The sequence below is a fragment of the Geotrypetes seraphini genome, chromosome 17 (assembly GCF_902459505.1).
Source record: "Geotrypetes seraphini chromosome 17, aGeoSer1.1, whole genome shotgun sequence".
Lineage (NCBI taxonomy): Eukaryota > Metazoa > Chordata > Amphibia > Gymnophiona > Dermophiidae > Geotrypetes > Geotrypetes seraphini.
This window is the reverse complement of record NC_047100.1, coordinates 2962199-2990189: the sequence shown is the minus strand read 5'-3', so window position 1 is coordinate 2990189 and position 27991 is coordinate 2962199. Positions and strand designations below refer to the sequence as shown.

Below are 27991 nucleotides of genomic sequence, written 5' to 3'. Positions count from 1 at the left end.
ACCCCAGATGGCGCATGCGTCCTCGCAATCCCTCGTCCGACGGCAGCGCTGCGACAACCTCGCTTTGCGGCCGCTCCGGACATGGAGCGCAAGAAGAAGCCGCTGAACGTGACGGCGGCCTCGGTGAGAGTCCAGGAGGGCGGGAGAAACGGAGGCTTCGCCCAAGCTCGACGCTGACCCTAGAGCAGGGACAGGGAACTCCGGTCCTCCAGAGCCTAGTCCAGTCGGGTTTTCAGGATTTCCCCAACCAATATGCATTGAAAGCAGTGCATGCAAATAGATCTCATGCATATTCATTGGGGAAATCCTGAAAACCCGACTGGAATAGGCTCTGGAGGACCGGAGTTCCTCTGGCCTTTGCCCCCATTGAAAGCAACGGAGGCGAAACTTCTTCGATTGGTCCTGCAGAGCCCTGTGAAGACCAGCGGGAGGGGGCTGGGCTCTGGTCCAATATGTCTACCTAGCTCCAAACTCCTCCACCTAGGCCCTAGGGCAGGGGTGTCCAATGTCGGTCCTCGAAGGCCGCAATCCAGTCGGGTTTTCAGGATTTCCCCAATGAATATGCATGAGATCTATTTGCATGCACTGCTTTCAATGCATATTCATTGGGGAAATCCTGAAAACCCGACTGGATTGCGGCCCTCGAGAACCGACATTGGACACCCCTGCCCTAGGGTGACTCTTTAGAACAGGGGTGTCCAAGCTTTTGGCTTCCCTGGACCGCATTGGCCCAAAACAATGTTTCTGGGGCCGCGCAAACGCTGCAGCAAGACGGGAAACACCCGGGGGCAGCAGAGGAAAACACTGCATCGACCGGGGCCGCAGGTTGGACACCCCTGCTTTAGAAGATTCTCAGTTCTCTGGAGTGGAGGGAGTTTGTCCAGGTTTTTGGACTCTCACCCTGGAGTCAGGTTAGGCTCTCTGAATCTCCCCTGTCCCCACATACCTCCTCCAGTCCTGCAATTTGGACAGCTGGCAGGGTTCATGATGTGATCCTGCTGCCATCAGCCTGCCCTAGAAGCCTTCACTCTCCAGCATCCCGCCTATGCGGGAACAGGAAGTGGTGGAAAGTGAAGGCTTCCAGGGCAGGTCAAAGGCAGCAGGATCTTGTTGCTAACACTGAAATTGCTGCACCAGAGATACTGGAGATAAGGAAGACTCAGCCATAGCTGACTTTGGAGTAGCCTAGGAAAGGGGTTGGAGACAGAGAGGCTGAACTGGGAAGGGGGGGGGGGTGCAGTTTACAAGCAAGACTAGTAAGGGCAGGTCAGGTGTCCCCTTTTTTGATCTAACAAATATGGCAACCCTAGTTTTACTCCTGGCACAATTCTGCACAACTTCACATTGCAGAATTTGCACAGAATTCCCCAGGGATGCAGAATTACTGGTGTTCTGCTTAGAATAGCCCAGATTGCTGTGGGCAACATCTTCAGGCAGGCTTCCATTTACTGCAGTCCCACACTTGATGATATCGCTTCCTCTTTCTTCAGGTGGTACCACAGTAGAGAAAAGTCTGCAGAGCTGGCAGCAGGTTGCCTAAACTAGGTACACAGGATGGATTGGGACAACAGGGAGACATTGAGAAGTGCTGGCTGGGGAAGATAGGATGATAGATGTTGATTGGAGGGGACAGGGGTAACAGTGAGACATGCTGTCAGGGGGGCAGGGGTGAGAGGGATGTTGGCTGGGGGGTGAGAAATATTGGCTCAAGACAGGGGTGAGAGAGATGCTGGCTGGGGGTGAGGGTGAATGAGATGCTGGCCTGGGGGAGAGCAAGGGTGAGAGAGATGTTGGTCGGAGGGCAAAGGTTTTAATGTATTTGCCTACGCTGATGACATTCAACTTTTTCATCCATTAGATACCAACAATCCCCTTGAATCAATCGCAATTAATAAGAAACTTGAACAAATACACCATTGGCTTAACACTAATAGATTAGCACTTAATGTTAACAAATCAAATGTAATGCTTTTTCCATGGAAAGACAGTTCTAAACTTAATTTTCCCATTACCATCAGGCAATAAGCAGTATTAAGATTCTAGGGATTATCTTTGATTATAAATTAACCTATCACGACCACATCAGTAGCATTATCAAATCAACCTTTTTCAGACCGTCAAATTTGTTCAGTTTCACAATTTCTCTGTTCCAAGTCACTTAACATTCTAATTCATTCTTTGGTGATTTCTAAAATTGATTACTGCAATGCCCTATTTAAGGGAATTGCTCAAAATGAAATCAAACGTTTACAGATCATTCAAAATGCTTCTATTAAACTTATATCAAAAGACAGGAAGTTTGATCACGTGACACCTCTCCTTAAAAAAGCACACTGGATAACTTATAAACTAAGTTTGCTTACACTCAAATCTTTACTTTATAAAGCTCCTGCCTTTATTTATAAACTACTGATTTCCTACACCTCAAATAGATTATTGAGATCGAATGAACAGCATTTATTGATGATTCCTTCATTAAAAATTATTAATACACGGCGGCAACTCATTTTTTCAGTCACAGCCCCTCAAACATGGAACTCACTCCCTATTTACTTAAGGGAAGAACGCAACTTGGATAAATTTAAGAGCAAATTAAAAAGCTTTCTTTTTAATGATACATTTAATAATCTGTAAGCCAGTCTTGTGGCCAGATTTTAACTACACTGTATAGCTTCCTTGAAGTATACTGATTTTTCCTTCCCTCTTATTTACTATCAAACAGTTTGTATTTCCTTCCCTTTCATCTCCTTGTGTTTCATGGGTCTGTAGTGTTACTCATTAGTCTTATAAGACTTAGTTTTGTCATTTGTTGTATTGTTCCCTAAATTTTGTAATTTTAGTAATATGTATATCGCTTAGAATTCTGATTAAGCGATCAATCAAATCTTTATTAAACTTGAAACTTGATTATACTGAAATTCTACAGACCCCTGCTATAGCCAGCATAACTTCTACAAAACTGGTCAAATATCAGTCATTTTTGGTATAGAGAAAACTAATTATATACTGAATAGCACTTCAAAATATTTTTAATCTTGGGGGCAGTAAATGATTTTCATGGGGTTAGCTCTTTGACAGATTAAACATTTTGGGGTTGATTCCATAAATGGCATCCCAATTTTAAGCAGCGGTAGGCATCCTGCTGTCTGGCAACCAAGCAGGATGCACGTTTAAAAAAAAAAAAAAGCCAAGGCAGAACACCTACACTGTAGGCCTTTGTCACAGGTCTAAGGATTTGCCCGGAAGAGGCCTGAAATGTAGGCCAGCAAAATGTTGGCCTACATTTCAAATAGGTGCAGCCGCTGAGCTGATCGTAGCAAGGGAATCCCTGATCAGCTGAGCTGGCAGCTTCAGGAAGGCCTGTCGGCATCGCTGATCAGGGATTCCCTTGCTGTGACCAATTGATGGCAAGAGATCCCTCAATCAGGCAGACACGATTCTCTAACTAGTGCTGGTGACCTGGGCACCAGTTAGAGAAACGGGGTTAGGCTGTCCGTTAGAGCAGACGTGATTCTTTATAGGATGCCGGTGTGCAATTCTCAACCGCTTCTTAGGTGTTTGCTGCGATCGGCGTCCTATACAGAATCATCCCCTTTGTGCCATTTGAATGGTTCTTGGCCTCCTGCTAGCAGCCTCTGACCAGCTGAACCTGACTGCAAGAAGTTTCAAAAAGTTGTCCAAAGTGCATTTTTTCCAATCTTTGGTTGGAATTTTCCCAAAATTGTTCATATTTGACCTATTTTGTAGAATGCTGACCATAATGGGTATCTGGGGGGTTTTTTTGTTCCAATGTAGCCTGGCAGTTAGTTGTATAAATGCCGTATCCAACTCCAGATATGCGGAGAGAAGTTTTACATTGTTCAATCTGATACCTTCTGCTAGAAGAAAGTCACTAAGCAAGAAAAATTTGAAGGCTTTTTGTTTTCTCTAATATAATTTAATGAAAATACTGAACTGTACTGAAATTCTGAATATTAATTAGCAAAAATAGTGTTTAAGTGTTGTCAAACTTGCAGAATTTGCAAATCATGTGCACAGAATTTGAATTTTTTTTGCACAGAATTCCGCCAGGAGTAATGGTTTAGAGAGAAGATTGGCCATATCTGGTGCTGTAGTCTTGATATTGTAAATTTTGGTATGGGGTCTCTTTCCCAATTTGTTCGGAGCTTGGTCATGATAGATCAAGACCATATGGCCTATCCCTAACTATGAGAGAGCGCTGAGGGCCTCGAAATGATTTCAAGCTTACACATGCTCCTAATTTTGTAAACCATCTTGACCTGTTTGTTCAGACTGGGTATTAAACATTAAAAATGAATGCTAAAATTGATTCTATAGCTCTTCAAGGATATATTCTAAAAACTCACTTTACTTTGGATTGTCAACAGTAGCACATTCCATAAACGAGACACCTGAGTAACACACAGAGAGAGATTGTTTGCAGTTATTATATCAAGTGGGAAAGGTTGAAATTAACACATTTACAAGATCTGAAGAGTATTTTGGGTGCCACACTTTGATGTCCACTGGCCTATTCAGTCTGCCCATCCACACAACTACTAATCTTGACTATCCCTTCCTCTCCCCCTCTGTTGTCCCATACTTGTCTCCATCACTTCCACTTCCATTCATATAATGTTATACATAGCTAGAAATATATTTCCACAAAATTCAGAGATGCTTTCCTCAGAGAGAAAACACTCTTGATAGTTGCTCTGTCATCTACAGTTGGTAGATCTGAAGGCTGAACTTTACCGAAAGCAAGAAGAATTCAAAAAAGAAAAACTTCTAAAAGACTCTGGAATCTCCATAAAACTCAAGACAACCAACAAGGTAAGAAAAGATCTAAAGACCACCTTATTTGCTAAGGCTTTTTTTCTGAGTCAGTGAAATGGATACATGACATCTGTTAGATTGATTTTATGCTGTTGGATTTTTTTAAAAAATTATATATGTGATATTGTAAAGCTGCTTAGTTGGTAAGCAGAATAAAAATGTTTTAAATAAATAAAATATTAACAGAGAAAAGCTGTGGCTAGAAAGGTGCTTTGTCTCTTTGTGCATCTTGTATTTCTGTGTTGCAATTCTTGATTAGATTATGGGGTGTATTGCTCCCTCCCCCGTCAGCCTTATCATTTTTTCTGTATGTTTAAGTAAACACATATTGGCATCTCTTGTGAAGATTTTGTGATCTAAAACTGACCTAGGGTAGGAGGGGGATTCTCCTTCCAATGTCGTACCCCTCCACCAAGAAGGGTCCATTTGCATATTAAATTATCTTAATATGTTAAAATAGAAACAAGTTAATGGGATGCAGAAGCAAAGCATAAATGCATTTCTGCTTGCACTGTGCAAAATATATCCGAGATTTATTCAGTTTGATATACCACTCTCGACCAAAAGGCATCAAATCAGTTTACAATGCACATTTCCCAGAGTGGATGTATTCCGAACAAATTCTATTTTTTAAAACCTTTATTTGGGCATTTTATGTTTTTCAATCGCATTGGTCTCAATCGGTCTTTCTGCTTTACTGTCTTCTCCTGTTTTTTGGGGGGTCTGTAGTCCATTTGCCATTTCTCCTCTCATCTTTTTTCCATTCCTCCCTTTCATTTCTTTCTTCTCTGCCTCCTTCTAATCTAATCTGTGTGTCACGCTCTGCTGTCAAGGCGACTTAAAACAAGAAATTGGAAGATACTTTGATCTACGCAGAGATCACAGAAGAACATGGGGATAGAACTGTGCAAGGCATTACATTTCAGAGAATATTCTAGAAAATACGGAACTGTAAGGAAACTAGACAAAGCAGGGAGGTGTAGTAGACAGAGGACCTAAGGAGAGCTTGAGTAAGAAATCGTAAGTCTAAGGAGGAGGGTCCGAAGAAGCAATGAAAGAACACAAGGGAGAAGGAGCTTTACCGGGATAAATCTTTTCCCAGTGTCATTCTCTACCCTACCCTTAAGTGTCCAACACCTCTTTTCCTCTTCTAGTCCAGCTTCACTGCTCTCTCTTGTCCTCTCCCCTCAACATATTTCAGCCACTTTCTTCCACTGCAGTTCAGCATCTTCCTGTTCCTCCCCTGTTGATCCAACATCTGCTCTTTCTTGGTTCCTTTTCTGTCCCTTGCTGCCACAGCTTCAGTGTCACAGCGGGTGGGACAGTAACAAAGGCAAAAATCCTGTGGCCTTTCAGCCCCTTGAAATGCTGAAGGACTGGCCTGCCCAGACTTCCTGCTAGAGAGGGGGAGGGACACAGACAACCTTTAGTGCCTGCATGGCTGAAAGGCTCCACACTTCTAATGTTCTCTAAATTTCAGCTGTGCCACTGAAGCCACAAGTGCATCAAGACACAGCAGTAGTGAGGGATGGGGAAGGGAGATAGACTGGGCCATTGGGGTAGGGCAGGAAGATTTAGGGAGATGTTGGTCCTGCTACAAGTATAGTTTGTTTTTTGCAGCCTCCAGACTGGATTAAAGAGCTTTGAGGGCAGGAACACTCTGTGCGTTGTATGTGATACCCCTGATCCCAGAGCATTAGAGGGCCTTTTCCTAAAAGACTGAGGAGATTGAAACTCAGGTCCATAGGTCATTATGCCACACTTTTTAATTTTGAAATGACAACTTTGCAAGGAACTGTCTTTACCATCCTGTAGAAACCTAATATCTGGAGCAAGCAGAATGCAGGCGTTGCAGACAGGGCAGACAAAGATGTGGAGCAAAAGATTGAAGAACAGAAGACACTGGATAACGCCAGGTAATTCCCAAATCTGGATAGTCGAGCGGTAACATTTTCATTGCTTTGGAAAGCCCTTCACATTTCTTGACATTTTGAAGCACAATACTTTGAAAGTTATCATCTTGAACTGCTGAGATGCAGGAAGTTCACGCTGAGCTTGGGGAATGACTCATTAATGAGTAGAACTTTCAAATCGTTTTCTAGATGCCAAAATGTCAGAAGCCGAAGTGTGATTTATCGTCTGCTTCTCTGGCAGCTTCACATTTATCACTTCCATTTTAAGGTCATTTGATACTTTATTTGCAGAAGGTGAATTGAATAACTGAATGGTTTATATTGTGCTTTTGGCTGTTTGACAGTATTTATTGTTTTGTTAACCTTCTTTAGGAAGCGATTTGCCAGTATCGGGATCTTCATCTTACTTTGTTTCATTTCAGTCATCTTCCCCACTCCCGCTTTGTGCTCCACTAGTTTGGGTTCAAGCCCACCCTTCTTTCTCTGCCAAGCTGCAAAATCACCCCTTCTGTCAACAACATAGTATAAATGTAGTCATGAATGAGATAAGATCTAAACTTGACAGAAGGACTGATCAGACCAATGATCTGAGAACCAAGAAGAACAAGTTTCACATCCTGTTTCCTACCGACACTTTTTGTAACCTTGGGAAAAGTCGCTTTTCTCTCTTGTTGCCTCACGTTCCCACTTGAACTAGATGATTTTGGGGTCAGCATTTTGAAATGAGGCTAAAGCCTAGCTACCTGTATTTAAGCTGCTGAAATGATGGTTAGTTGCAAGGTTGGGGTTAGTTCAGGAGAAAGAATTTACCAGCTATTCCTCTGCGCTTCTTATCCAGCAAGATCATCCCTAAATTTATAATGAATATTTGTACTGGAGCTTCAGTTTCTCTACCGAAAGCAAATCTGCGATTGAAATTGGCTGCTTAGTTGAATTAGAACCCTTAAATGTACCCCCCTCTTCTGAGTCCCCACCCCCAGTGGCAGCCCTTCCCCGAGCCTCCCTTAGGAAGGCCTGGTGGAGTCTTAAGGGGCAGGAACAATCCTCACTCGTCCCCGCCACCGACATCCCAGCAGCTATTTTGCAATTGGAACCAACATGCCTATTATAGAGGGTAAGAAAATGAACACTATTTCTAACCTGTTTGTGGAGACTGCACATGACACTGTTTTTCTTTAGGCAAAAATTGGAAGAAAAAGCCCAGCTGTACGAGAAAATGACTAAAGGAGACTTTCCGGGTAAATGAATAGAAATTTGGTGTGCTTGTAGAACCTTCTTAGTTAAACAAGGCTTGAATGTTACTCATATTCCCTAGATGAAGAAACGGAGGATCTGTACCTCGTGGATTTCACGCAGAAGATAATGGAGAAGCAGAAGGAGGTGAAGACTTTGTGTGTGAGAGAAGCAGCGGACGAAAGAGAGCCGGACCTAGAGATTCCACCTCCACAAGACCCCAGTGAGGAATGGTGGGCAGCAGCCAAAGCTTCCATCGCTTATCACTTCAGAGCTTTCTTGTCAGCAATGGCTCAATCTCTTTGCTCTCTACTGCAGGGTGGATTATGTGGATTCTCTGGGTCGATCCAGACGCTGCATGAGAAAGGATTTACCAGATCTGCAGAAACTAGATAAAGACTTGCAGGGCAAAAGGTATTATTTCATGTGTGAAAGCTACTTTTCCAGTCTATTTGTGACAGAGAAGTCAGCACAGTGTCTTTGGTTCATTTCGCAGGAGTCATTTTTTGGGGGGGCTGGTGCGGGGGTGCTCTGTGTGGCAGGAGGTATTGATCATCCCTCCTGCCATTTTTTTTTTTTTTTAGATTCGGGGGGGAGGGGGGGGGGGCGAGGACAGTGACTCAGGGGTGCCTTTCACGGGAGGATAGCTTTATTTTTTTTCAATGGGACATCGTGTGTGTATAACACAGACACACACACATCAGTGCCATTTAAAAAACAGAAGCCCTAACAGCAGTGACAGGAGGTTGCTTCCCAGGGCTCTGCGCATGTGTCAATTGCGAAATCATTTGCATGCAAACTTGATAGCGCATCGATCGTTGCTGGAGAATCGGCCAACAGTGATCCAGTTGGTATCTTTAGTGCATCTAGCCCTTATTGTCTTGTTTTTCCTTTTGTAGTCTGGTTGCAGATGAAAAGACCCTGCAGTCAAAAGACCTGAAGAGAGAGCTGCAGCGACAGCAGTGGGAAAAGGAGGAGGAAGAGGCTCTGAAGAGGCCTATAGGGCCAATGCATTACGAGGATATTCGAGAAAACGGTATTCAACTGCTTAACCGCATTAGCACAAATCTGTCAAATTCATCCCCATTCCCCTCTCCACCATTGTAATGTTTCTTGATAGTATCACTATGATGCTGTGTGAGCAGCGGCATTCACAGATCGAAGCAATGTGACCAGGGCTGTGACATGAGCTTTCCTGCTGAGAAATGTGTAGATTGGGCGGTGTTTTAGAGCCAGCATTTTCTGGGTTTTTCTTGTATTCATCAACCTAGGTCACCTGTGAGCACCTTTCAGTGCACATGGGTTGGCCTCGGTAAGATCCTGCCTCATCCCCAAGCTCTGGGGATATCAAAGAGCGGTGTAGGATTTTCCTGTCATCATGTTACTGGGTTGATACAGTATCTTCCCTTCACCAATCAGCAACTTGAGGCTGGGTCTATTCCTTTTCTGCAGGATGTCCTGAGTTGCACCAGAAGTTACAGGCATGCTCTTTATTTGTTCCACTATGGGAGGAGGTTTCTGGGGGCCCATACTTAGGCTATCAGGGGATCTTCTATTTTCTACTTCCTTTCGGTCTGATTAGTTGGTCATTGGTTTATGGCCATACCGAAAAGGGGTGCTTTATGGGAAAAACTGATAACAAAGATATGCTGGGCTGGCTTCTTAGTAGTGGGTCCCTCCTTAATAATAATCACTGGGAGAGACCGAAGGTCCATCAAGCCCAGTATCCTGTTTCCAACAGTGGCCAACCCAAGTAATAAAACGGATTTTATGCTGCTTATCCTAGGAATAAGCAGTGGATTTCCCCAAGTCATCTCAATAATAGCCTATGGACTTCTCTTTTAGGAAATTACCCAAACCTTTTTTAAACCCTGCTAAGCTAACTGATTTCACCACACTCTCTGGCAATGAATTCCAGAGTTTAATTACACATTGTGTGAAGAAATATTTTTCTGGTTTGTTTTAAATCTACTACTTAGTAGCTTCATCGCATTTCCCCTAGTCCTAGTATTTTTGGAAAGAGTAAACAAGTGATTCACATCTACCCTTTCCACTCCACTCAGTATTTTATAGACCTCTATCATATCACCCCGAGCCGTCTCTTCTCCAAGCTCTACTACTGTTAAAAGGAAAAAGAGGCAAGGACATTGAGAGACACTGCAGTGTAATATTCAGTAATGCTGAGGAGACGCTTGTTTCATTTCAGAGGCCAGACAGCTTGGTGTTGGTTATTTTGCGTTCTCACGTGAACAGGAGCTTCGGGGGAAGCAAATGGAGACCCTGGAGATGTTGCGTGATCAGGTAATGTGACGCATAGTTAGTGGCGCTGCCTTGCTTCCAGTCCTGCCGTCACTTGGGCAGGTCAGACATGGTGGAAAATGATGCACTGTGTTAAGCTCACTCAGTACTCAACCGGGGGCGTTACTGAGAGGATTTTCCCCAGTTTGTCTCTATTGGTTACTTAGGGTGATAAGAGATATGGTTTTAAGTGCCTTGAAGTCTTCATTCCACCAGGTGTATGTGGCATCTTTTCCTTGGTTTTGGTGACAGAGCAGAGCTGCGTACTGAAGAGGCTGGAAAGGAATCCACTGGAACTCAGCAGTCACTTTCACACACATGGGCTCCTATATCCAGATAATAACAAACCAGCCAAATGAATTGTTTGTCTCTCTAATATGTCCTAGACTGTGGACCAAAGAGTCAAATCGGAGAATCTGAAGAAAAAACGGAAGGCCATGCTGGAAGCAAGACTCGCAAAAGTCCGACAGAGAAAGTTTAAAAAACCGAAGGGGGATGGAGCCGAAGAAGATGAGGCAGAAAGCACTGAAGGTAAGCACTCATGCTTGATCATGTGTATCAGTACAGAACATGACATCCACATCCTTTTGGTTACTGGGGTGGGGGGGAAGCACCTGAGACGCATTTTAACATGATCCCGGCCCTCTCAGTTGACTTCTGTCTTTCCTGTTAGTTTATGTTGTAGTTCAAGTGTGTTATATGCCTTGCAGCACATCTCCCAAAACTTGCCAAAATTCCAGCAGAGAGATATTCATTTGTGTCTTTCGCTGGTTTGTAGTCCAAAGTAAGGCAACTCCAGCTCACTTTAATGTGTGTCAAATTTCAAGACTGTGGAGTCGGAGTCAGTAAAACAGTACCTACTCTGACTCCAACTTCAAAGTTATACATATCTCTCTGTCCGGGATCTAAAGCACTTTAAATCCAGAACACATAATTTAAAGCCTGATATCAGTAGGAGTCAGTCGAAGGTTTGGTACATCGACTCCACAGCCCTGTTCTGTGAACATTATTCCATTGCAATACCACAGCGAATGACAGAGTTTAACCTTTGGAGCCTTTTCAGTAGCAACACCATTGATGTGGCACTTTAAGAAAGGGACAGAAAAGAAATATTTGGGAAACACATTTGTTTGACTCTGTAGAGGCAATTATTGCATTTTTAGATTGTGGAAAAGATTGTGTTTAATTTATGCTTTTAGATTAGTTGGTCTTTTGATTTATTTGATGTTGTTCATTACTATACTGTATATACTCTAATATAAACTGACCTGAATATAAACCGAGATAACCTCCCCCCAAAAAGGTTAACTCAAATATAAACCTGGGGGGGGGTTACATTCAAGTGCCCTATCAGGCTCTGCATCCAGCCACCCTTCCTCCCTCCCTCACTCCCCTGCCAGACTGCACCCAGCCCCCATTCCTCCCTGCCCTGCTAGGCTTTGCATTCTGTCCTTCCTCTCTGCCCTGCCAGGCTTTGCATCCTCTACTCCCTGCCCTGATAGTCTCTGCACCCTGTCCCCCCTCTTTTCCGATGCTTAGCAGGCCCCCACCAGGCCTGCCATAATCCCTAGTGGTCTAGCGGTGGCCAGGACAGGAGGGATCCCTCCTGCCTCCTTTCCTGGCTGATTCTAACAACTCTCGCCTCCCTGATATAGTTAAAAGCATACCTTTAAAATCCTTGGTGGTCCAGCGGTGAAACGAGGCAGAAGCGATATTCCTAGGTTCCTGGCCCATGCAGAGCCATTACCTGAATGGCTGCCATAAGTTCTTATGGCAACCTCGTGAGACCCGGGAACTCACGGTAGCCATTCAGATAGCAGTTCTGCATTGGACAGGAGTGTAGGAAAATTGCTCCTGTCCTGGACCACCAGGGATTTTAAAAGTACGCTTTTACTAATCGGGGAGGCAGGAGGGAAGTGAGATTTGTTAGAGTCAATTGGGACAGGGATCCCTCTTGTCCTGGCCCACCAGGTCTTAACGGCAGGCCCAATGGAGGCCTGCAACAGGTCCGGAAGGGGGGCTGGTGAGTGCTGACCCAAGTATAAACAGAGACCCCCATTTTGGGCCTTTTTTTGGCCCCAATATCTTGGTTTATATTCGAGTATATATGGTGTGTTTACTGTAATCCGCTTAAGTTATAGGTGCATTAGATGTTTTAAAATAAATACATTTAGTTTTCAGGTCTCATGTCAATTAGTAGGAATAGGCAGCCAATAAATTTTGTGGGATTTTTTTCTGGGTTTTGTTTTGTTCTTCCCAAGTGTGTGAAATAGTCCATCCCTGATGAGGCTGCAGGAAATATTACAGCGTACTGTGTAACACAGATTTGCCTGTTTTAGATAGATTCCACTTTTAGTATTTGCAATAAGATTTCATTAAGCTGGAGTTTGAATATTTCCAGCTGTACTAGAAATCTGTTTTTCTTTAATTTCAGCAGAAAACAAGGAAGATGATATTGGACCAGTGCCGGCCCAACCAGAACCGGTACCCAGCACAGAGAAAGTGGAAGTAATTATTCAAGAAAGAAAAGATTCAAAGCCAGGCGTACCCTATATCCGAGAGTGGGACCGTGGGAAAGGTAGGAGACTGTATCTATATATATAAAATCAGATGTATCTGTTTGTGTGTGTATGTTTCAGCATAACTACAGGGAGAGATTTCAAATAAACTTGGTATACATATCACTTACTATCTGGGAAAAAATACTGTGGGGGTGGGAAGGGGGTGACATGCAAAAATTTTTGAAAAGGACAAGATGATTCCCTGAACCCCTCGATCAGGCATTTATCATTTGGAACTGCGGTCTTCCTTCTGGAAGCTGACCTCTGTGAAGATATTGCTTAGCGTGTGGCTTCCCATATCAGAATTCATGGTCATTCAGAAGAAAAAGAAAAGCGAAGGAGTTTCGGAACTGTTGCAGAAGATTTTGCTTTAAATTAAAAGAAAATCATCTTATGGCTGCATCTTTTGCCTGTAGTGCAGTCGAGTCAGTTCCACCCCGGCTGTCTTCGAGTACTGGTTTTGAAACTGTCCATGACACCCCTTGTTCTTTATAAGAGGAGGGAAGGTGCTCACGGAAGGTGAAAGTGAGACAAAAAGATGACAAAATGTACCCCAGACTTACCTTGTGTTTCAAGTTGATTTGACATTTGATTAATCGCCTAATTATGTATTCAAGGCAGTGCACAATTCTAAAAACAATTTATGACAGTATACAGCAAATACATGAATTACAGGATAGACATGACCAGGATGGGATAAGGGATGGAAGTACAATAATCGAGAGCAGATAACACATTCAAGGAAAACCACAAGAGGAGAGTAGGATTTTATAATGTCTTTAAATCGAACAATATTTCTTTCCTCTCTCAAATAGATTGGCAGGGAATTCCACAATTGGGGGGCAATGACTGAAAAGATGTATTGTCTTTGCGTATTAATAGTTAGCAGATGTTGGTCATTGGACCGGAGTATTCTTTTTTTTTTTTTTTCTTTTTCCATTATATTTTTATTTTCAAATTTCATAAAAAGTGTACAGAATAATAAAATACATTTGATATATGCATAGTATCACTTTTATATCTATCACATTGTATGTCTGAATTTGATTTTCCCCTTCACCCTCCCCCCACCCCTTCACCACTTTAATATAATATTTTCAAATTTTATAAAAATATATAACATAATAGAATACAATTAATACTTATTCATTAACATATTTATATCTAAAACAATATATTCTAGATAAATTTTATTCATTTTCCCTCCCCCCACCCTTCTATTATCCCTTAATCATTTGTTACATTTTGTATCATATATTATAATATATTATATTTAAATTGTTTTCCTTACCCCCCCTATATGTGTGTCATAAGAAAATCTCTAAAAGAAGAAAGGAAGAAAAAGTATTCTATTATTTAATCATTACAGAATTTTGTCAATGGCCCCCATATTTTTATAAATTTATTATATGTTCCCTTTTGTATTGATATTGATCTTTCCATTTTAAAAACATGGCATATTGTATTCCACCAAAATGTGTAGTTTAGGTTGTTATAGTTTTTCCAATTGTTAGTTATATGTTGAATGGCAACCCCTGTCATAATTAATAAAAGTTTATTATTTTCTGGTGAAATTTGACTTTTTTTTCTCATCATTGTTCCAAATAAAATTGTATCATATGATATTGCAATATGATTTTCCATTAATTTATTAATTTGTGGCCAAATTGAATTCCAAAATATTTTAATATAAGGACAGTAGTATAATAAATGATCTAATGTCCCTGGTTCTAGATTACAGTGCCAGCATCTATTAGACTTAGAACTGTCTAGTTTTTGTAAACGAGTAGGGGTCCAAAAAGCTCTATGTAATAAAAAGAACCATGTTTGTCTCATAGATGCTGACATTGTACATCCCATTCTCCAAGACCAAATCAGTGGCCATTGAGATGCATTAATTTGATGTCCAATCTCAATGCTCCAAATGTCTCTTAGACCATTTTTTGGTTTTTTATTCAAATATCCAGATATTAATTTATACCACAATGCGGCTTGATGTCCCAGGAAGTCTGCTTTAAAGCATAAGAATTTTAAACTATATTGATTGTTTAATGATTTCCATTCAGGGAACCCAACCTGAATGGCCTGCTTCAATTGCAACCATTTAAAACTTTGTGTTTTATTAAGACCAAATCTATGTTGCAATTGTGAAAAATCCAACAGTTTACCTTCTGAAATAATATCATCTAGAGATCTAATTCCTGCAATAATCCAGTTCTTCCAAAGGATTTGGGCTCCGCCTATTTTGATCTTGGAGTTTATCCATATGGATTGATTAGTTGATTTATATATTGGGATGGGTGTTAATTTATCTATAAATCTCAATGTTTTCCAAGTATCCATTATTATTTTATTTTCTCTGTATATTTTAGGTATATTAATACTTGGAAGATGAACTAAATTTAGGGGAAACATAAGGCGCCATTCCAAATATAACCAATCTGGTGCATTCTCTATAAGTTCTGGGAGGATCCAATACATACCCTGACGTAGAATATAGGCTTGATGGTACCTATAGAAATTTGGAAAATTTACCCCTCCCTCCTTAATTGATTTTTGTAAGGTTACTAAAGCTATTCTAGATGTTTTACCAAGCCAAAGAAATTTTGTTAAAATACTATTAAGTTTTTTATAAAAGGACCCCTGAAAATAAATAGGTATCATACTCATTTGGTAGCAAACCACAGGTAAGATCATCATTTTAATAGTTTGAACTCTCCCCCACCAAGATATATGTAGTGGATTCCATTGTTCACATAACTCCGTTACTTTTTTTAATACATATTTTTCATTTTCTTTTACAGTATCTTCAATTGTTTTTTTAACTTGAATGCCTAGATATTTAAATCCTTCTTCTTTCCATATGAATGGAAAAGTATCAAATAATCCTTTTACACAGTGAACATTCAAGGGTATAATTTCAGATTTATTCCAATTAATTTTATAACCTGAAAATTTGCCAAACTTATCAATTAATTTCAATAAAGAAGATAAGGTAGATTCTGGATTTCTCAAATAAAGCAAAATATCGTCAGCATAAGCCGAAATTTTATATTCCATATCTGAATATGGAATTCCTTGTATCTCCCTCGTTTGTTGTATTGCTAACAGTAAGGGTTCTAATACAATATCAAATAACAAAGGAGATAAAGGACAACCTTGTCTAACTCCCCTCTGCAATTGAAAACCATCCGATATCTTATTATTAATATTTAATCTTGCAATCGGGAAGCTATACAATGTTTTTACCATTTGTATAAATCCAGAACCTATACCAAACCATTCTAAAGTCTGATACATAAAATTCCATTCTACCCTATCAAATGCTTTCTCGGCATCTAATGAAACTGTGAATGCCGGTTCATCCATTTTTTTTGACAAGTTTAGCATGTGAAATAATAATCTAGAGTTATTGGAGGAATGTCTTTTAGCAATGAAACCCGTTTGATGCATATCTATAATATGTGGGAGAGCTTTGGCCAATCTCAAAGCCAAAATTTTCGCCAATAGTTTATTATCAACGTTTATCAAAGATATAGGCCTATAGTTCGAAACCAATGTAGGATCTTTATTTGGCTTAGGCAAAACAATTATTATTGATTCAGCCATAGTACCTTTTATATTACCTTTTATAAGTTGTGTCTGATATAATTTTAATAAATGTGGGGAGAGGATATTTTGAAATGTTTTATAAAATTCTACTGTGTAACCATCACCACCTGGAGCGGATCCAACTCTAAGAGATCTCAATGCTGTTTCTAATTCTTTTAATGATATAGGTTCTTCTAAACTTCGTTTTATATGATCAGGAATCTTAGGTCCATTTATTAGATCTAAAAATTTTTTTCCATCTTTTTGTTTCTCCAAATAAGGTTCAGAAGAATATAGATCCTTATAAAAATTTAAAAATTGTTTTAATATTATATTTGTTTGATTTGTTATTATGCCATTATCATCTTTAATTCCATTAATATTAGTTCTCCTTTTTTTTGCCTTAAGATAATTTGCTAATAATTTTCCCGCCTTATTAGAATTTCCATAATACATTGTTTGCTTGGAAAACAAATCTTTTCTTATCATTTTTGAAGTTAATTCGTTATATTTACCTTTTACTTTCAAAAGAGCTTGCAAAACTTCATATTCCCATTTGCTTATCAATTTAGCTTCTAATATTTTTATTTCTTTTTCTAATTCTATATGTTGTTTTTTAATTTGTTTCCTAATAAAAGCTGAATATGATATGATATTACCCCTGATAGTTGCTTTAAATGCATCCCATACATTTTCTATAGATGTATCTTCCACTAAATTTATTTGAAAGAATTCATTAATTTGTGTTTTAAGATTTTCCAAAAATTTGTCATCTACAAGCAATGCATTATCAAATCTCCAAATAGGTCTATTATTTTCTAATTGATCTAATTGTAATTCTATCCATATTCCTGCATGATCCGAAATGATAATAGGATCAATGGAGGCTTTACTCACTTGTTGCACTTTATTTGTTGAAACGAAAATATAATCTATTCTTGAAAATGATTTATGAACCTGTGAACAAAATGAATACTCCTGATCATTAAAATGAAGAATACGCCATATATCTTTCAAATCACATGATCGAACTAAATTATCTAAACCTAAAGATTTAATATTTTTACCTGGTTTTTTATCCAATAATGGATCCATTACAGCATTAAAATCTCCAGCCACCACTAAATTAGAGGCAGCCAGTGGTAATAACATATTTTGTAGCTTTTTGAAAAATTCTGGTTGATTCGAATTAGGGGCATATATATTAAATAACGTCAGGGTATCATTTCCCATACCTATATCAATGTGTATCCATCTTCCATGTGGATCTGTATTTTTTACTTTTATATTGGCCATACATTTTTTGTTTATAAGGATTGCAACCCCTGCTTTTTTACCCACTGCTGGAGCAAAAAAACACTCTTTTATCCATCCACCTGATAATTTTTGTGATTCCTTCATATTAAGATGGGTCTCTTGCAGACAGTAAATATCTGCATTTTGTTTTTTTAAATATGTTAATATTTTTTCCCTTTTAATTACATGATTCAGGCCATTGACATTAATGGAATATATTTTAATAGACATTATATATTTTAATACCTTTCATTATCTTATTCTTCCTCTCCTCTTTCATATTTAATAACCAAAAAATTTTTCTCATGACACACATATTAAACCCTAATGAATCTCCCTTAATTATTCTATTGAATATTCTTCTTATCCCTCCCTTTCCCACCCAATTCATTGGCTGCTTAAGGATGCACATTGGAAATATAATCCTAACATTCTCCCCATTCCAGGCAATCAATATTCAATTGTTTAACAAATTTCCCTTCTATATATCTATATTGATCTTTTATATTCATTTAATCATTTTCCATAACATTTTATTAATGTATCAATTTTTTATTTAACAATGTGTTAATTTGTATTTCCTTAGTATTTTGATTTCAATATATAATTATTTTAAACTTGTATGCAGTGTATTATTTAATAATTTTCATATATTCTGTTCTTTCTTTCATATAATTATTATTGTCTTTTCTTTGTATTGTTTTCCTCCATTTCTTCAATATTTCGATATGTTGTATTTCCTAATTTTTCATAGAGTCTTCAAAACCTTTTTAATATATTTTGTTAATATATCATAGGTTCTGGTTTAGATAGAAACTCTTTTAGTTTTTCGGGATCCTCAAAATATAACGACTTGTCTCCAGATGACACTCTCATTTTCGCTGGATAGTATAGTCCATATTTAAATCCTTTTTCTTTGAGTAGTGGTCTCATATCTAGTAGTCTTTTCCTTTTAGATGCTGTGTTTTTGGCGAAATCTGGTAAAAACCATAATCTTGATCCTTTATAGTTTAAGTTTTTATCTTTTTTTGCAGCATTTAGTATCTCTAGTGCTTGCTGATATCTCAACATTTTGAAAATGATTGGTCTTGGTCTGTTTTTATTTTCTGAATTTTTTATTGGGATTCTATGTGCCCTTTCGATTTCGATCGTTTGTTTCAAGTCTAATTGTAGAATTTTTGGAATTAAATTTTCAAGGAAAAGGATAGTATTTTTCCCCTCTAGATTTTCTTGTATTCCAAAGAGTTTGATGTTCTTTCTTCTTCCTCTATTCTCGTAATCCTCCAGTTGATCTTTTAATTTGTTTAATTCCAGGTTGTCATTTTTACATCTTTTTGATTCACATTCTATAATTTCCATTTTTGATTCTAATTCAGTTGTTCTTTTGTCGTTAACTTCCATTTGTCTATGTATATTTAAAATTTCTTCTTTCATATCAGACATATTAGTAATAGTTTCTTTCAACATTTGTTTGATTTGTTTTAATTCTTCCATGACTTCAGCTTTGCTTAATGTGTCTGATTCTTCAATAGGAAGTGGTATCTTGCTAGGTGTTATTTGTTCTTGTTTCTGTCTTTTTGCAGATGTACCTGTCTCATTTTTGTTTTGTCTAGTACTTGCCATTTTATTGTTCACTTTTCCTTAGTTATTATTATTTCTTGTATTTAAATCTTTTATATTTGATATTTTTAGGTTTTTTTTTTTTTTTTTTTTTTTTTTTTAATCTCTTTTCTTCCAAGATTTTGTTATATCTTTGAAATAGAAAGTTTTCTTTGTAAGTTCTTTTCTTTTTCCTTTACCTATGTTTTTCTCACTTTCAGTTTTTCAATGTTGTAGGGGAACTTTTTTTTTTTTCTCTCCTCTTACAAGCCCAATCGCAGCTCTGATTAAGGAGAGCAACCCTTTATTAGAGTTATTTTTCAATTTTGATCAGCTTTAAGCAATTTTCTTCTGTTTTTTCTCATCGTCTCTCAATTCCTCAATATCTTGCTGTTTCAGTTTTTTAGAGGTCCGTTGAATATTTTTTTTTTTTCCCCTGTCTCCTCTCTCACAAGCCCAATCGCAGCTTTGCAAGAGGAAATTGATATTGAATTCAGTATTTGTTTTTTATAAGTAAGCTGACATTTATTTGTCTTCAGTGCTAAAGCACCCAATTTTTAAGAGAAATGTAAGTCCTTCTCTCTCTCAATTTTTTTTTTTTTTTAATCCCCTTTTTTTTGTCAAAAAAAAAAAAAAAATTGGTCAGAACACAAATTCCTTTTTTCAATCAATACTGATCTTTCATTTGTAATTTGCTGGTTTCAACACTGCATTCAATTTCAATGAAACTGCCAAAATCACAACTGGTTTTCTGTATTCCCGTTTATTGTCAGCACTTATCCCATTTCAACTGCCGCATTCTTTATCTCAGTTTTCAAATCAGCAAATGATATAATCACACTTTCTTAAAATTTTTATGACCTTCAGTATCATCAGTTTGTTTTCGCTGACATTTCTTTTCCCTTTTTATAAGTTATCTTGCTTACTGCTGCGCCGATTTAGCGCCAAGGGAAGACAATAAAAGTATCAATTAATCTCTCAGGCTCCGACTCAGCGCTTCAAACCGCCGCAACTCAGGGATCTAGTTAACAACGGTTTCACAATGGAATCCGTCCCTTTTTCAATATTAATCAGTTACTAATTTTTTACAGCTCTTCTCACTTTCATGTCATATCACCACACAGAAAGACCGGTAAAAATTAGTAGCCTTACTTTTCTCCTTCGCTTCAGATCTTTTCTGCGTTTTTTTTTTTTTTTTTTTGTCAGGAAATGTTTTCAAATTATCTTTTGTTTATATTAAAGATATTATCTTTAGTAATTGATTTATGTTATAACAGTTTTCGCCGATCTTATCACTTCCCTTGTTCACTTACTTCAGGATTTATCCCCCTCAGCGGGCACAAGTTTTTGTTCAAACCGTCAGCTTCCTGTCACCAGTGCCTCTCCGCTCTAGTCCCCCGATGTTTTCGCTTCAGCGCTAAAACTTTTAAGTTTCAGAGGAGGACTTTATCCAATCTGCCAACTCTTCTCTCTTTTATTTCTTCTTTCTTTAATCCAACGTCTCGCCGTCTCACCGATGAGGGAGAAAAAACCGGCAAATCTCTCTTTGGTTTCTCTTGCTCAGTTCTTGTCTTCGTTTCTTCAGGAAAATGTTATATATAGATTTTCAATAGTTTCTGCTTCAATTGTGAGTATTTTCAATTGAAATAATTAATATTGGGATATTTTTATTTTATGTCAGTTGCCCATTTGGAGAGGAGCGTCGAGATCACACTTCCATTCTGTGCTCGCGTTAAGCCACGCCCCCTGGACCGGAGTATTCTAGTAGAAGTGAATTAAAATCCTATCAGTGAAAGCTGGGCACTTATAGAGCTGAGCCTTCAGCGACCATCAAAAGATTTTGTAAATTATCCTATGTGATACTGGGAGCCAATGAGATGTTTTAAGAAGTGGTGAAACATGATCCAATTTTTTTGCTTGAATCGAAGCATTTTGAATTAACTGTAAATGCCTAACTTCTTTTTGAGCAATACCCTCTAGGCTCCAAGAAAGTACCTCTGTAATAGTAAATGGCATAATTAGATCTGATGTGGGAATCTGAAGGCCAAAACAGGATTTGGTATAGTGTTTTTTCTTGGCGTATTTTTACTCTTTCCTAAAGAACCCCCAGAATAATAGCAGGATGTGCGTATGACATATAGCAGTGTGTAAAACAGGAGCATGTGATAAGTGTGAATGCACAAAAGAGACTTTGGCGTCTAAACTGTACACCATGAGAATATTTTACGCCTTTTAGGCGAAACTGGGATCCTAGTTGGGACTTTGGCAGGAAAACTTTTGACAGCACCAAATATCGCATTCCATATCTTTGGAAGAGGAGTTATTGTTTGAGAAGATAGTAACATAGTAACATAGTAGATGACGGCAGATAAAGACCCGAATGGTCCATCCAGTCTGCCCAACCTGATTCAATTTAAAAAATTTTTTTTTTTTTTTCTTCTTAGCTATTTCTGGGCGAGAATCCAAAGCTTTACCCGGTACTGTGCTTGGGTTCCAACTGCCGAAATCTCTGTTAAGACTTACTCCAGCCCATCTACACCCTCCCAGCCATTGAAGCCCTCCCCTGCCCATCCTCCTCCAAACGGCCATACACAGACACAGACCGTACAAGTCTGCCCAGTAACTGGCCTAGTTCAATCTTTAATATTATTTTCTGATTCTAAATCTTCTGTGTTCATCCCACGCTTCTTTGAACTCAGTCACAGTTTTACTCTCCACCACCTCTCCCGGGAGCGCATTCCAGGCATCCACCACCCTCTCCGTAAAGTAGAATTTCCTAACATTGCCCCTGAATCTACCACCCCTCAACCTCAAATTATGTCCTCTGGTTTTACCATTTTCCTTTCTCTGGAAAAGATTTTGTTCTACGTTAATACGTTTAAGTATTTGAACGTCTGAATCATATCTCCCCTGTCTCTCCTTTCCTCTAGGGTATACATATTCAGGGCTTCCAGTCTCTCCTCATACGTCTTCTGGTGCAAGCCTCCTATCATTTTCGTCGCCCTCCTCTGGACCGCCTCAAGTCTTCTTACGTCTTTCGCCAGATACGGTCTCCAAAACTGAACACAATACTCCAAGTGGGGCCTCACCAATGACCTGTACAGGGGCATCAACACCTTCTTTCTTCTACTGACTACGCCTCTCTTTATACAGCCCAGACTCCTTCTGGCAGCAGCCACTGCCTTGTCACACTGTTTTTTCGCCTTTAGATCTTCGGACACTATCACCCCGAGGTCCCTCTCCCCGTCCGTGCATATCAGCTTCTCTCCTCCCAGCATATACGGTTCCTTCCTATTATTAATCCCCAAATGCATTACTCTGCATTTCTTTGCATTGAATTTTAGTTGCCAGGCATTAGACCATTCCTCTAACTTTTGCAGATCCTTTTTCATATTTTCCACTCCCTCTTCGGTGTCTACTCTGTTACAAATCTTGGTATCATCTGCAAAAAGGCACACTTTTCCTTCTAACCCTTCAGCAATGTCACTTACATACATATTGAACAGGATTGGCCCCAGCACCGAACCCTGAGGGACTCCACTAGTCACCTTTCCTTCCTTCGAGCGACTTCCATTAACCACCACCCTCTGGCGTCTGTCCGACAGCCAGTTTCTGACCCAGTTCACCACTTTGGGTCCTAACTTTAGCCCTTCAAGTTTGTTCAACAGCCTCCTATGAGGAACTGTATCAAAGGCTTTGCTGAAATCCAAATAAATTACATCTAGCATATGTCCTCGATCCAGCTCTCTGGTCACCCAATCAAAAAATTCAATCAGGTTCGTTTGGCACGATTTACCTTTTGTAAAGCCATGTTGCCTCGGATCCTGTAACCCATTAGATTCAAGGAAATACACTATCCTTTCTTTCAGCAACACTTCCATTATTTTTCCAACAACTGAAGTGAGGCTCACCGGCCTGTAGTTTCCTGCTTCATCCCTGTGACCACTTTTATGAATAGGGACCACATCCGCTCTCCTCCAATCCCCAGGAATCACTCCCGTCTCCAGAGATTTGTTGAACAAGTCTTTAATAGGACTCGCCAGAACCTCTCTGAGTTCCCTTAGTATCCTGGGATGGATCCCGTCTGGTCCCATCGCTTTGTCCACCTTCAGTTTTTCAAGTTGCTCATAAACACCCTCCTCCGTGAACGGCGCAGAATCTACTCCATTTTCTCGTGTAACTTTGCCGGACAATCTCGGTCCTTCTCCAGGATTTTCTTCTGTGAACACAGAACAGAAGTATTTGTTTAGCACATTTGCTTTCTCCTCATCACTCTCCACATATTTGTTCCCAGCATCTTTTAGCCTAGCAATTCCATTTTTTATCTTCCTCCTTTCACTAATATATCTGAAAAAATTTTTATCTCCCTTTTTTACATTTTTAGCCATTTGTTCTTCCGCCTGTGCCTTCGCCAAACGTATCTCTCTCTTGGCTTCTTTCAGTTTCACCCTGTAGTCCTTTCTGCTCTCCTCTTCTTGGGTTTTTTTATATTTCATGAACGCCAACTCTTTCGCCTTTATTTTCTCAGCCACTAGGTTGGAGAACCATATCGGCTTCCTTTTTCTTTTGTTTTTATTGATTTTCTTCACATAAAGGTCCGTAGCCATTTTTATCGCTCCTTTCAGCTTAGACCACTGTCTTTCCACTTCTCTTATGTCCTCCCATCCTAACAGCTCTTTCTTCAGGTACTTTCCCATTGCATTAAAGTCCGTACGTTTGAAATCTAGGACTTTAAGTATCGTGCGGCCGCTCTCCACTTTAGCCGTTATATCAAACCAAACCGTTTGATGATCGCTACTACCCAGGTGAGCACCCACTCGAACATTAGAGATACTCTCTCCATTTGTGAGGACCAGATCCAATATCGCTTTTTCCCTTGTGGGTTCCGTCACCATTTGTCTGAGCAGAGCCTCTTGAAAGGCATCCACAATCTCCCTACTTCTTTCCGATTCCGCAGACGGAACATTCCAGTCCGCATCCGGCAGGTTGAAATCTCCCAACAGCAGAACCTCCTCTTTCCTTCCAAACTTTTGGATATCCACAATCAGATCCTTATCAATTTGCTGCGATTGAGTCGGAGGTCTGTAGACTACACCCACGTAGATAGAAGTTCCATCTTCTCTTTTCAGAGCAATCCATATCGCTTCTTCCTCTCCCCAGGTCCCTTGCATTTCGGTCGCTTGGATATTGATCTTTACATAGAGAGCTACTCCTCCACCTTTATGACCATCTCTGTCCTTCCTAAAAAGATTATATCCCGGTATGTTTGCATCCCATCCATGTGATTCACTGAACCATGTCTCTGTGATAGCAACAATATCTAGATCTGCCTCTAATATCAGGGCTTGCAGATCATGAACTTTGTTGCTTAGACTGCGAGCATTTGTGGTCATCGCTTTCCAGCTATTTTTCAGCGATAATCTCCTTCTTCGTATGGATTTTTGTGTCGTTTCACTTTCCGTTGCAATACTAAGAAATGAGTTGCTGATATTGCTTATGTTGCAGCCTTTACTACTATCACATCTTTTCTTTTGCCGGGGGTGGTTTTTATAATTGTCCTTCGTACATACACCACCCCCACCTTCTAGTTTAAATGCCTGGAAAAATATTGTCTAAATTTCTCTGCAAGGTTTCTTTTTCCTGCTGTAGTAATATGTAGCCCATCAGTGCAATATAGCTTCTTGTCCTTCCATGTATTTCCCCATCCTCCTATGTACCTGAAGCCTTCTTGATGACACCAGGCTCTGAGCCATCTATTAAAGTCCTCTGTGTTTTTCTCTCTTTGCTCTCCTTTTCCATATGCAGGCAGTATTTCAGAAAAAGCTAAAGTCTTTACAAAAGGTTTCACGCCCTCACCAAGCTCCCGAAAAGCTTTCTGTGCTGCAAGTGTGGAGTTGTTGGCCAGGTCATTTGTTCCCAGATGGATAACAACATCAGTGTTAAAATCCTTAGTTTCTTCCTTAATTATAGACAGTATTTGCCTGGAACTCCTGGTAGCTGAGGATCCTGGAAGACATTTCACTATTTTGGTCTCCTCGCCCTGTGTTCCAAGGTTAATGCCTCTGATGATGGAATCCCCCAACAGTAATAGTTTTCTGTTTTTGGCTTTTTTATTTGTACTTAGGGTGCTCTTGTTCTCTTGAGTTTCCTTCATTGGTTCCAGTCCCACCTCCCTTCTGTTTTCCTGAGTATCGCAGTGCACTAGTGGAGCGAAGGAATTCTAGATATGTGCACTTTATTCCCTTCTCTTATAGCATTATGTATAACAAGTGCGATGACAGAATATTTTTGAATAAGAAATTGAACAAAGAGCTAAGTTTTAGCCATTTTGTGAGCACTTTGCACTACTTTTTGTGCTTAGATGCTTGAGAGAATGTGAGTTTATATGAGTGGAATTGGTTTTTGTAAAGTAGACTGAACAAGAAACCTGGGATTTAAAGATATAATATTCCCTTATTAGTGAAAGTGTTAACAACATCTACCCTGCACTCGGTGGTATGGGCCAAAGAACCAATTGTCTCGGGAACCTGACCCCAGCTATTGCAAATTTGCACAGGGTCCTTCACCGGGTGGAACCTTTTATTTTTGTTTCATTCTCAGTTTGTAAACTTTTAATTTTGTTACGTTCTCAATTTGTAAACTTCTTTACCTTGGTTAGCAATGAGAAGAACACTACAAACATCTCGTAGAATATCTTCCCACCAAACCTCATTCTCTTCTCTAGCACAAAAAAAATTCAACACTGTCCGTCTTCTCCACCATTGTCTTCTAGGGATATATTAAATACCTAATAATTACATCAGTCCCCAAAACACACTCTCTTTCCAGCCTCCATAACCTGAACCTGAGCTATGCACTATCGTGATTTCTGAACCCAGGCTCTGCAAAGACAATGTTCCCAGCCCTCCCTCTCACTGCTCACACCAGTGGCTGGAATTCAAGATGCAATCATACTGGTTTGACATGACTGGGTCAGGAAGGAGAAGGGTGAGAAAGCAAGTTTTTATGTAAACTGGTTGCCAACTTCTAGCACATCCCCAACTTTTTGTGGGGGAGAGTGAGAAGAGATTATGTGTGGGGGTGTAGAAAGAGGAAAGTAGGGAAAGAGACTGGACCCGCTGAAATGAAGGAGGAGAAACAGTACCCAGAGAAGGAAGGACACAGCACATGAAGGGAAGGGGGGGGGGGAGGAGGAAGGCTGCACATGGATGGAGGGGAAGAAAGATGGATTTCAGAAGGAGGCAAAAAAATGGAAGAAATCTGAACTTGAAAAATCAGTGCTAAACACAGAGAATTGTTTGCTAAACTTGTCTCTCTATATGTCAACCCAAAATGATCTAACGTTACTGTTAACATGTAAATTCATAATCTGCTTGCCTATGTATTATGTATGTCAACCCTGCAACCTGTTCTGAGTTCATTGGAGAGGATGGGATATAAATAGAGTATTCCAGTAATAAGAGGCTTGGAATGGACACAATCCCTAACCTCACACAAATGAAGCATTTGGTTTTTGTTTGCATTTCTCTCTCGACAACTTAAAGCAGTAATAAAACAGAATTAGAGCAATGAGAAACAAAAGACCCCAGGGAGAGACTCCCCTTGAAGCTTGAAACCCAAAGGAACAGGAAGTAGCTACTGCCCGTAAAAAAAAATGAATTGTTCCTTAGCATTCTGGGTTTCTAAGTTCCCTTTTCTTTGACAGAATTTACTTTTGGCCGCTGGTCCAAGTCGCGTCAGGACCCCAAGGACGAACGAGAAGCAGAGTTTGCACCACCAGCCAGTTATTTTGCGGGTCCAAAGAAAAGCAACACTGCGATAAAGAAGAGGCGGAACTGGTCCGAAGCCTCTCGGAGCTCAGATTGGTACCAGCAGAACCCACTTCCAGGCTGCCCCCAGCAAGAGCAGGAACCAGCTCACCAGAACCTGGATGAACTGCTCTCCTATTACAGACAAGCGACGTGAATGCCAGGAATCCAGTGGGACCTGTTTCCATTTCCTGTCTTCAGTTCTGCCTTGCTATCTCTGATATGTTTTGTGTGAATTAAAATCTTGGATCTGCTGGTCCTGCTTTTTCATGTCTTTCTTCAGATAGATGTTATTTTATTAGGTCTGCGGTGCAGGAGAGTGATCCAGTCACATGTCATATCATCACAGCAGCAGGGAACTGGGACTTATGGGAAGAGAGGCGACTGAGTCCCAGAGCCCCTCCGTCATATGTCCTTGTTTTCACACTTTGTACTTTGTTACCAGTCTTCTGTTCTTCAGGTTGTACTGGATAAAGAGAGCGTGGAAATATTTCTGTTCCATGAGTTGTGTCCAAAATCTGGCGGAAATCAAGCTGCACTGGAAAGTGCATTCATTGAATCAAGATGTCACTGGACAGTCTCTGGGCTTTGCAAATGGTCTACTCCCAGCTCACTCATCCAGGAGCCCACTAGATGGCAGCACATTACTAGAAGTACTCCCAGATGATACAAACACTAGCTTTATTTATCACGCTGCCTTACTTATTGTTCTATAAATAAAATATGTTGATGGAAATGTGTAATATTTATTGCTTGCAAAATCTGATGTTTGAGTGAGATGGTCAGAGCTGCATTTATCCTGAGGGTGGTTCTGGCAAGTGTTAACAGGCATTTAATGGTTGCTAGAGCAGAGCAC

General features: G+C 39.8%; 1 protein-coding gene across 2 annotated transcripts; it reads left to right on the top strand.

Moving 5' to 3' along the window:
* CCDC174 (coiled-coil domain containing 174) lies at positions 1-27398 on the top strand. Of its 2 annotated transcripts, none has more exons than XM_033925958.1 (11): positions 1-123; positions 4729-4833; positions 6652-6752; positions 7929-7987; positions 8065-8215; positions 8301-8396; positions 8882-9018; positions 10189-10283; positions 10667-10811; positions 12718-12858; positions 27033-27398. In XM_033925958.1, the coding sequence occupies exons 1-11, from the start codon at positions 82-84 to the stop codon at positions 27290-27292; spliced, it is 1332 nt and encodes a 443-aa protein (XP_033781849.1). In that variant the 5' UTR covers positions 1-81; the 3' UTR covers positions 27293-27398. The 2 variants fall into 2 exon arrangements, with proteins under 2 accessions (XP_033781849.1, XP_033781848.1); XM_033925957.1 differs by having other exon boundaries at positions 12715-12858.
* Positions 27399-27991: the final 593 nt, after the last annotated feature.

Excerpts from the sequence above, each read along its gene's own strand:
- CCDC174 (XM_033925957.1), top strand. The coding sequence starts at position 82 with ATGGAGCGCAAGAAGAAGCCGCTGAACGTGACGGCGGCCTCG. Across the intron at positions 4,834-6,651 it reads AACTCAAGACAACCAACAAG|AAACCTAATATCTGGAGCAA; the intron begins GTAAGAAAAGAT and ends ACCATCCTGTAG. Across the intron at positions 10,812-12,714 it reads TGAGGCAGAAAGCACTGAAG|CAGAAAACAAGGAAGATGAT; the intron begins GTAAGCACTCAT and ends CTTTAATTTCAG.